General features: G+C 51.2%; 1 protein-coding gene across 1 annotated transcript; it reads left to right on the top strand.

Moving 5' to 3' along the window:
• Positions 1–2,064: 2,064 nt before the first annotated feature.
• On the top strand, positions 2,065–4,447 carry LOC110556644 (FRAT regulator of WNT signaling pathway 2). The gene has a single exon (XM_021650506.2). The coding sequence runs from the start codon at positions 2,081–2,083 to the stop codon at positions 3,221–3,223; it is 1,143 nt and encodes a 380-aa protein (XP_021506181.2). The 5' UTR covers positions 2,065–2,080; the 3' UTR covers positions 3,224–4,447.
• The last annotated feature ends 6,112 nt before the right edge of the window (positions 4,448–10,559 follow it).

Genomic DNA, 10,559 nt, shown 5'->3' with positions numbered 1-10,559 from the left:
AGTGCTTTCTGGAAGGCCCCCAACAATTCCAGGACAAAGTCCACAAAAGGCAGAATTCTAAGGGCCAGCCCAGTCCTAGGAAGGATTGCCTCCAGGGTCTCCTTTACTTAGTGGGCCCAGGGAATAACCTTTATTATTAAGATATTAGCGCTTTCCCCAGGGAACTGCTGGAAGAGAGCCCAGAGGCTGTCTGCCAACCTCGGGGCCTAATCCCACAGTACATTTGTGTAATGCTTGACAAAGCCTGTTCCCATCATCTCATTTGATCCTGAAAACAATCTCCAAAGGAGGCAGGGCGGGGGTTATTTTTTTTCCATTTTACAAGTGAAAACACTTGTAAACTGATTTGCCAGGAGTCCCACACCCAGCATGGAGGGGATGAGACTTGGATCTAGGTCTTTGTATAACCTGTTTAGAGCTCTTTGGACTCCCAGGAGACTGATGAGAATATTCCCAGCCCCACCCATTCCTCACACCCACCAGTCCCAGCATCTGGGAACTCAGGACAGAGCCTCTGTGTGCCCTACCCACACTCCTCTCTCTCAGAGAGCCAGGAAACAGCCCTGGTTGGCAAGCTGAAGGAGAAGGGAGAGGAAGAAATTAATTTCATCTCATCTTCCTGAACCAAAGACCAAAAAATTCCAGATGGATTTGAGAAACAAACAAAAAATTCCAAATGACAGCAATAAGGCATTAGAAAGAAAGAAAAAAAAATTAGCCTGAGCTATTTGATGACCTTTTGAAGGCTGGAGACTAGATCTAGCATTATGTTAGAAGTCTCAAAGAAAGTTAATCCCAGCACTTGGGAGGCAGAAGCAGGCGGATCTCCGAGTTCAAGCGTCCCCACCACCACCACCTACAACAGAGTTCCAGGACAGCCAGGGCTACAGAGAAACCCTAACAACAACAAATTTGTTGTTTTACTAGGTTGGGGGGCAGAGGGGGTGACAGAAAATAACGTTTGTAATAAAATATGACAAAGAAATGATTAACTTCAGGCATGCAAAGGAATCGTGGATATAAATAAAATCCCCGTAGGGAGAACTTACTAGGGGACAATTTAACAAAAAGGCAAGTAAGATTCCTTAAATTTGTAAACTCATTCTTAAGGTGGAGGCAGGCGGATCACTGAATTTGAGCCAGCCTGGTCTACAGAGGAACTTCCAGGACAGCCAAGGCTTGCCTCAAAAATAAATAAACAACAACAAAAAAACCAAAAACGGCAGGCAAACTGAAAAATGTCAATTTCACTTGTAAAATAGGCACACAAACACACAAAATAAGGTTTTCAGTGATACTATTGGTTTCAACGAATGACGTACATCATATCACATACTAATGAAAAGAGTACATTCACCCACTTCTAGGTATTTCGCCTATTTACAAACACAAAAAGGCCAAACTCAAAAATACTCTTATCCTTTGACCTGAAACTCTACTCTTAGGAATGTACTCTGAAAAATGAATCATAAATTTGGAAAAGTTTTACGGGGAAAAAAAACGTTAGTCACACAGTACAACGGTGAAAAAGGAGAAACGGCAAACGCTGAAGGAGTTGAAACAATCACAAGCTCTTAATGGAAATTTACGTAATCATCACAATGTTTTCAAAGCGCGTGCAATCACTGGAAAAGCGTTTATAATTTAATGCGGGGTTTATAGTAAAAGCCTAATGTTTTTGTTGTGTGGCTCTTTGTATAACGTACACAGAAAAGTCTGAAAAAGAGAAGAAAATATATATTTTGATCTCGTTTGACTCCTACGGTTACGAGAAATTGTTCCTTTAAACTACAAAGAAGTCGTCCCTCGCCAGGATGTGGCTCTCAGAAGTGGCAGCAACCGGAGGAAGTCTCGGACTCGCTGACCGCAGGGTCTGCGCCCAGCAGAGTCGGTTCCTCCCCCGCCCCCACCCTCGGGGCCGCCCCTCCCTCGGGGCCACCCCTCCCCCCGAGGCCGCGCGGGCCACTGCGGGTGCGCGGAGTGGAGCCGGACCGGCGCAGGCGTTGCCGACACGTGGGGAAGGAGCGGGCGCCACGGAGGAGGGGCTGGGCGCGATGAGGGGTGTGTCCGCGAGTGGGAGATGCCAACTGGGCAGCCCCCGAGTGGACCTCCTTTCCGGCCGCACCTAGGGTCTGGGCCGGACGGGGTCGGTGCCCAGCCCCGGGGCTCCACACCGGCAGATGAGCTAGCCCCGGGCGGAGGGCACCGGCCGCGGTGCCGCCCGGTGCGCGCCGCTTCGCGCCCCCAGGTAGTCTGGCGACCGTCCCTACCCCCGCGGGCGCGCGCGGTGGTAGCGGCCGCGCGACGTCACCCATTGTTTACAAATCAACCCGAGCCGGCAGCGTTCCGGCTCCCGCGGCTCTCAGGCGCGCGGTGCGACTGCCCGGTGGTCCCGGCTTCCGCGTCCCAGGCCCGACCCGGGCCTCTCCCCCTCTCCCGCCCCAGCCGCGGCCCGCCGAGCCCGCGGGCAACCGAGCCGCCAGCGACGCCCACACAGCCGCGGGGGCCCGGGCGGGGGGCCATGCCGTGCCGGAGGGAGGAGGAGGAGGAAGCCGGCGACGAGGCGGAGGGGGAGGAGGACGACGACAGCTTCCTCCTGCTGCAGCAGTCGGTGACCGTGGGCGGCTCGGCCGACGTGGACCGGCTCATCGCCCAGATCGGCGAGACGCTGCAGCTGGACCCGGCGCACGACGGCCGGGCCTCGCCGTGTGCCGCCCCGGCGCCCCCGCCCCCGCCCCCGCCCCCGCGGGTCCCGGCGGCGCCGCCCGCGGACCAGGCCCGGGCCCCGGCGAGGCGGCTGCCGCGTCCGGCGGTGCCTGCGGAGGCCGGGGACCCGGCGCCCCCGGGGGCCGTGCGCTGCGTGCTGGGGGAGCGCGGGCGCGTGCGGGGCCGGGCGGCGCCCTACTGCGTGGCGGAGCTCGCCGCGGGCCCCAGCACGCTTCCCGGGCCGGGGCGGCGGGGGTGGCTCCCGGGCGCCGTGGCATCTCGGCGAATCCAGCAGCGGCGGTGGGCCCCAGGCGGAGCGCGCGCGGGCGACGACGACCCGCACCGGCTCCTGCAGCAGCTCGTGCTCTCGGGAAACCTCATCAAGGAGGCGGTGCGCAGGCTCCAGCGGGCGGTTGCCGCGGTCGCCGCCACGAGCCCGGCGAGCGCCCCGGGCTCCGGGGGTGGCCGAAGCGGACCGGACTCAGTCACCCTGCAGCCCTCGGGAGCCTGGCTCTGACCCGGGGGCCCTGGAGGAGGAGAAGAGGACGCGGCTACGCCGATTCAACAGTTTCCTGCCCCGGACAGTCCGGAGCTGAAGCCGTCGTCCATCCCGCGGGCCCCAGAGTTACCGGCCGCGCGAGGCTGTTAGAGAAAACGGACTCGACTGAGCAGCACCGGCAGCCGAAACCTGGGATTACCAGGAGAACTGTGGCAGCTACTTGATCGACTTGGACCTGACTTAGCATCGTGTGCTTGGATTGTTTATAGATGTTGCTCGCCGGGGCGGGAATCGGGAGGGCTTTCTAACAATACTTGAAAACGAATAGTAGGCATATGTGGTCTCGTTATTTTCGGGTGGAGACGCTTCCTGAATATGGTGCTACAGTTGCAGAGCTCTTTGCTGATGCTGGGATGAAGAATGTAAAAACTTGGCGGTTGGGTGGGTTGGCAACGCCCGCTTTCTCCTACTTAGTTTGTGACGTTGAAGATGGGAGATGGGACCCGGTTGGTGAATTCCCGAAAGTGGGGAGAGATGAGTTCAAATGGGGAATTGTAAATGACTTCACCTTGCCAACTTGGACTCAAGGTCAGGTTGGTTGTGAGTAGGGTGTTGTGGGATTCTTGGGAGAGCTACTCCTGGTGTCTTTGTTTTTTTGATCCAAGCGCGGACCTGTCTGCTTTGCCACCGCTTGGAGTCTCCCGAGGACACTTAGGCCAACAGGGCCGTGTAAGGAGAGTTATTTGCTTTTTCGTGCTTTTCTCTTTCCAAAACTCCTCCTTCTGCTAGGCCCCTCTTGGCCATGGCACCAGCTTTCTCAGAAACAGCTATAAACAACCTCCTGTCCTCCCTGCCGCCATCGTGTTTGTGGTGTGTGTGTGGGGTTGGCTGAAGGCCGTGGAAACCCTCTTCTGCTCTGTTTTGGCCCTCTGTAGTGTCGGAGGGAGCCTCTCCCGCTTCCTCACCTGCCATTTCTCTGTGAGTGAAACAGTTTAAAAATGTGACTCCGGGTGGAGAAACCGCTGGCTTTTCCCTTGTGAAACTTGAGGGCGTCCTTGCTGAGGTGCCACCCCCAAACATTACGGTAGCTAACTTTTTTTTAAGATTCAATGGCTTGTTCATCCTCCAGATGTGGCTATTGACGTACACTTCGCAACGGAGTGTCTGAAATTGTGGTGGTCCTGATTTATAGGATTCATAATTAAAATGTCTGCTGAATAAATTTGGTTTTGTTTTGGAAAACGGTCGGCTTTTTGATTGGTGGTGGGAGGGGAAAGGTAGACCAGGTGAGGGGTTGACCTTAAAAGTGAAGTCTATATTTGGGGTAACTAGGGGTCTTGGGTCAGAGCAATGTTTTAGTTGACTCTCGGAGGCAGTGTGCTTGAGTGACTCTGGGTTTATTTTAATTCTGCAGACATTCATTTTGAGTCGGGTTCGCGCTGGCAGAGCTCACTGTGTGTAGATCAGGCTTGCTGCAAACTCAGGAGGTCCCCTTATCTCTTCCTGAGTGCTGGGATTAAAATAGTGCTCCCTTCACCCAGCTAGTTAGGTGTTTTTACATTTATTCAGTGTGTGTAGAGGGCCCACATTTGCAATGGGAGCCTGTGAGACCCCTCCACAGCCCTGGCAGGTTTTCACCTTTACTCTTTGGGTCCCGGATATCAAACTTGGGTGGTCTGGCTTGGTGGCAAGTGTCCTTTACCCACTGGGCCATCATGTCTGCCAGTCTCTGGGATTTTAGAAGCTGCTCCGTGGGCACTCCCATTGATCATACTCTGAAGAATGCTTTCTGAGCTTGAGGGCAAAGAGGCACTGTGGAGGGTGGGAAAAGAGGTTTTCTTAAGAATGGGAGTGCACAGGCAAAGACAGCCTGTCTTCTTTGAGATTCCCAGCCTTGAGCTGCAGTCTACAAAAGAAAGAAAAACGAGTTTTTTGTTTGTTTTTTGTTTTTCCCGAAGCAGGCTTTATGTAGGTCTGGTTGTCCTGATGCTGGCTGTGTAGACCAGGCTGGCCTTCTCTCCCTGCCTCTGCCTGCTGCGTGCTGGGATGAAAGGCCTGTGCCGCTACACCCGATGAAAACCATGATTCTTCCAGCCATATCTTTGGTCGTTGTAAAACAGCGTGGAATCCTCAAGGGGGTTAGATGGGAGTTATTGACACATCCGTTCATTTTCTTAGCTCCATATTATCTGGGCAAGAGTCATCCTCGTGGCTTCCTGCCTGGCCTTTCTGTTTTTCCTTTTTGAGACTGTTACGATTTATAAGAAATTGCACCCTGCAACAGGTGTGATAGAGGTTTATTTGAGAGAAGAGAAGGAGAGGAGTTAGGGCTTGAGGAGTGAGCCTTGAGGGTGGAGAGAGAAAGAGAAGGAGAGGCAGAGGGATAGTAGGAGAGGAGAGGAGAGAGAGAAAAAAGCTGGTGGGTCTTTTTTATCGGTATATGCCTGGGGTACACCTAGCAGCTGCAGGTGATGATGTCAGTGGTTGCTAAGCAACCCAGAGGGAGGCTATTGGAATCCCCTGTATGGTAACAGAGACAGGATTTCTGTATGCCTCCCAGGTTTGCCTTAAACATAGGGCAGTTCAGTCTCCAAACCCGCCTCCCCCCCCCCCCGTGCTGGGATTACAGGTGTATGGCATCATGCCTAACAATTTCTGGTGGTTCTCTTTGTTTTGAGACAGTCTCACTTTGTAGACCAGGCTGGCCCCAAATTTGTAGCCATTCTACCTCAGCTTTCCCCATGCTAGAATTATAGACCTAAGCCACTTGGCATGCCTCAACTGCATAAAGTAACTTTTTTGGTACAGCCTCTGCTACCAAGTCCTCTGGGGCACCTCTCCTGCTGTGTCCCATCCCCTCCCCTGGGTACCCAAACACGGAGCAACCTAGCGCTTAAGGACTCCAGCTCCACTCGGTGAAGTCTACTGCAAGTCACTGCCACCGTCACCCCGCCCCCACACCCCCCAGTGTTCCTCTTGTTTCATTTGTAAACCAGTAGTACTTAAATGGTTGGGAGAGAGATGTGTTCAAAACAGAAGCTGCTCCTCCTTGGTCCTACCACATGGATTTATATCCCACGAAGCAGGTGCTTCCTCCACTTAGATATGAGGATGCCGAGGTCTAGGCCTTAAACATGGTGCTTGAAGATGTGGCTGTGTGTAGACAGAAGCCAGAGCTTCCCAGAAGCCAGGCGAACACTCTGCTACTGAGCTGTCTACCTGCCCCTTTCATATTACGAGTACTGTTTTGTTCATGTGTGTGCAGATGAACACGAGTACATGGATTCGTGCTTGTGGAGGCCAGAGATCAACAGATGTGTTCCTTGATGACTCCCCACCTTAGTTTTTGGGGATTGAGACAGTCGAGCTCACTTACTCAGCTTTACTGCTTGTTGCACAACCTCCCAGGATCCTTCCCTTCACGCTGTGTCCTTTCTTTCAAAATTATTGCCATTTTTTTTTCCAAGACAGAGTCTCAGTAGCTCTGCCTGCCCTAGAAGTCACTAGTAGACCAAGCTGGCCTCAGAGACCCACTGCCTCTGCCTCCTAAGAGCTGGATTAAAAGCATGCACTATTACACCCAGCTTTTTTTTTTAAGTGTGTGCCAAGGATACAAGCTGAGTTTCCCATGTTTGTGCATCAAGTGCCAGTGCCTTAAGACCTGCTGAGTTGTCCCCCAACTCCGTTTCCCCCACCTAGCCTGGCTTTGAATTTGCCATCTTCCTGCCTCAACCTCCTGAGTGCTGGGGTTAGAGGTGTCATACTTAGCTTTTTATTTCGAGGCAGGATCTGGCTAACTTGCCCAGGCTGGTCTCTTCAAATGTGGATTCTCCATTTCTCAACCTCCACAGTGACTGTAGGTCCAGGCACACACACAGCCCATGTGGTGCATTCTTGACACCATATTCTCCCGAGGTAAATTTACTGGGATTCTTAAGAAAGTCTTTCAGGCCTTGGCTCACCAAGTATTCACAAGAAAGAGCATCTCCATTCTCACTTCTTGTATCTCAGCTACATATAGATACAAATTGCTGGGGATGCAGGGTGAGATGGAGTCTGAGATGCCCTAGAACGTCAGGTTTGAGGGCTGAGACCTCTGCTACAAAGGGACCAGGAGTTGCCTAGGAGGCACACAACAAAGAGCATGTGGCTGCTTCATTCAGAATCCCAGGCTCTCTGGAAGATGAGCCTGGGACTCATGAAACAGAGGTTTCATCCTAGGTGGACATCCTAGGGGACCCCAGCCTGGCTGGAACAGCTCTGCGAATAAAGTTGGAATGGTGACTTCTGCCAAGGACAGACGTCTAAAGGACCCAACCAGCTAAGGGAGGATAAGGGAACCGAGCTCTGATTTGGGAACATATCCTGGTGGGCACCTTTTATAAGTTCCAGTGGAAGGGCAGAATCCAAGCTCCAAGCTTTTGAAGTTGTTCTCTTGCTTCAAGCCAGAGGTTGCCCTCATGGCTTTTGAGGTGTGGTGGGGAAGGCAAGGAGGAAATATTTTGGTTCTGTTTTTTGTTTTGTTTGAGATGGTTTGTGTATCCCTGGTTGGCCTGGAACTCTCTGTGTAGACCAGGCTGGCCTGGAGCTCACAGAGGTCCCCTGTTTCCTGCATGCTTGGGATTAAGGGCATGGACAACTAAACCTAAGTGAAACATTTTAATAATGAAAACATGTAATATTGTTCAGGGAACATACACAGCTTTAACAGTTTCCGTCTAGATTCTAAGGAAGTTCTAGAAATAACTAGATTTGCTAGGCTGACACTCCACAATAGCAGGAGGGAAAATGTGGGAGAGAATTACAGCCACCCTCCTGTTAACTTGTAGAGCCAGTCCTGAACATAGCTTTCACAAGCCAGTCTTTTTCAACATGCCACATGTCATGAGTAATGTCCTGCCAACTTGGATACAAAAGTCCTCCCAGATGGTTTTAGGCTTGGAGTCCAGAGGGGAGCTTTCCCTGAACACCCTTTAGCCTGTCTTCCAACATTAGTCATCCGTCCCTCCCTTCCCCCCGCCAGACTGTGACACCACTAGCCCTGAGAGCATGGGTTTCACTAGGCCGGCATTGAATAGATGGTCTCTCAGGTTGGTATGTGTTCAAGAAAGCCTTCAAAAGCCTGCATGAGGGCTCAGTGATTAAGAGCACTGGCTGTACTTCCAGAGATCCTGAGTTTAATTCCCAGCACCCACATGGTGGCTCACAAGTATCTGTAATGGGATCTGATGACCCCTTCTGGTGTGCATGAAGACAGAGCATTCATTAAATAAATCTTTAAAAACTAAAAAAAAAAAAAAAAGAACCTGCATGAATTTTAGGCTAAGGGGGACTGACTTCCCCAGAGACTTGATGTCTCCCCTAGAAGATCCCCTTGGACTCATTTGGGTTTGATGACAAAGTTCTCATTGTTGGCCATGGTCTTTGACCAAAATTCTCCAGTCCCCAGTATGATCTAGCCATTTATAAAAGCCAGAGAGAATGCCTAGAGCCAGCTCCAGTCCTGAAAGTGTCTCAGTGAGGTCACTGGAGGAAGCAAAGGCCATCTAAAAATACTGCATCTTGGAATGGCCCATTCCTAGTACTCAGCCCAGGAATGACTTTGGCTGGGACACTTGGTCCTTTGGAATGATGGCCACAGAACGGGAGGGAGACGCAGGGTTGAAATGACTCTTATCTTCTGAAAGGACTGGTGCCTAAGTTCTCCTGATAACATTCTGTAATACTGAGCGAGAGGGACCACAGCTCTACGGAAATGACAAGGAGAAGCTGGGTTGTGTCAGGTGACTTGGGTTGTTGGTGGGGAGGGTTGGTTAGGACACTCAGGAAAGAAGTTACAGGGACGGCAGCCAGAGTCTCAAATGGCTAGGACCTGAGTGATAAGAGCTGGTGATAAAGATTTGGCAGTTGAGGCTAAGATGGCTTGCTAGAGCCTGGGAAATGGTCTTCAGGACAACTGTAAAAACACTGGCTAATGTACTTAGTGCTTGCCAAGAGCCAGGCTCTGTGCTAAGTACCTTAGAAAGACCAGGTCATCAGTTTTCTGGGGGAAAGATGAGAATACACTCAGAAGCAGACAGAAAATAGGAGAAGAACCAAGGGTGGGAAGCCAAGGAGGCTGCAGAGCGAGCTTCTGGGTTTACACAATGGCTGAGCAGCTGTGTTCACGTTGGCCCTGTGGACTAGCCCGCAGGCTACAAGACCTCCAGGGCACCTGGAGCTAGATCTTGGTCAGAGACCTGCACTGACAGTTTTTGAATACTGAAGTTCATTTCCCCTTTAAAGCTGTGTCCTTTGCAAGAACAGTAAATGCTCTGTTTGTTTGTTTGTTCTTTCATACAGGGTTTCTCTGTGTAGCCTTGGCTGTCCTGGAATCCGATCTGTAGACCAGGCTGGCCTCAAATTCAGAGATCTGCCTGCCTCTGCCTCCCAAGGAGTGCCACCACCGCCTGGCACACACACACACACACACACACACACACACACACACACACAAAGTGCTTTTAACCATTGAGCCATTTCTCCAGTCCTGGTCTTGAACTCTTGATCCTCTTCCTTTTGCATCCCAAGCACTGGGAATAGAGGTATACACCATTACAGTAATGGTGCATGCATTCTGTGTGTGTGTGTGTGTGTGTGTGTGTGTGTAGTCAAGTTGTGGAAGTTAGTGCTTCCTTCTGTCGTGTGGGTGTCAGGAATCAGATTTAGATTATCCAGCTTGGCAGTAGGTCCCTTTACCTGTCTAGCCATCTCACCAGCCTTTTTTAAAAGTTTTTTTTTTTTTTTTTTTTAATCCCAGCACTTGGGAGGGAAAGGGAGGTGGTTTGAGATCAGCCTGGTCTACAGAGCAAGTTCCAGGACAGCCAAGGCTACACAGAGAAACCCTGCCCCCCAAATTTTTCATTACATTTATTTGTGCATGTGTGTACACATGCATGTATGTGTGCGTGTGCATGTGTGCATGTGCATGTGTGCGAATCAGAGAACATGCAGAGTTCTTTCCTTTCACCACATGGGTCCTAGGGATTGTATTAATATTGTTAGGCTTACCAAAAAGGGTCTTAACTAACTGAGCCATCTTGAAGGCTCAAGTAGTGTGTTTTCAACACCTGCACTGAGTTAATCCCATCCTCATCCCAGATGGAAAAAAAGAAAGTACTATTTAAGATGTGTTTGAAGAAAACGGCTTGTATTGCTCCCATAAAATGAAGCAAATTTATTTTATTTTATTTTTGGTTTTCCAGACAGGGTTTCTCTGTGTAGTCTCGGCTATCCTGGACTCACTTTGTAGAGCAGGCTGGCCTTGAACTCACAGAGATCTGTCTGCCTCTGCCTCCCTGAGTGCTGGGATTAC

The sequence above is a fragment of the Meriones unguiculatus genome, chromosome 1 (genome assembly GCF_030254825.1).
Source record: "Meriones unguiculatus strain TT.TT164.6M chromosome 1, Bangor_MerUng_6.1, whole genome shotgun sequence".
Taxonomy (NCBI): Eukaryota; Metazoa; Chordata; class Mammalia; order Rodentia; family Muridae; genus Meriones; species Meriones unguiculatus.
Note: the sequence above shows the minus strand (reverse complement) of the source record. Positions and strands in the feature narration are given on the sequence as shown.

Excerpts from the sequence above, each read along its gene's own strand:
- LOC110556644 (XM_021650506.2), top strand. The coding sequence starts at position 2,081 with ATGCCAACTGGGCAGCCCCCGAGTGGACCTCCTTTCCGGCCGCACCTA.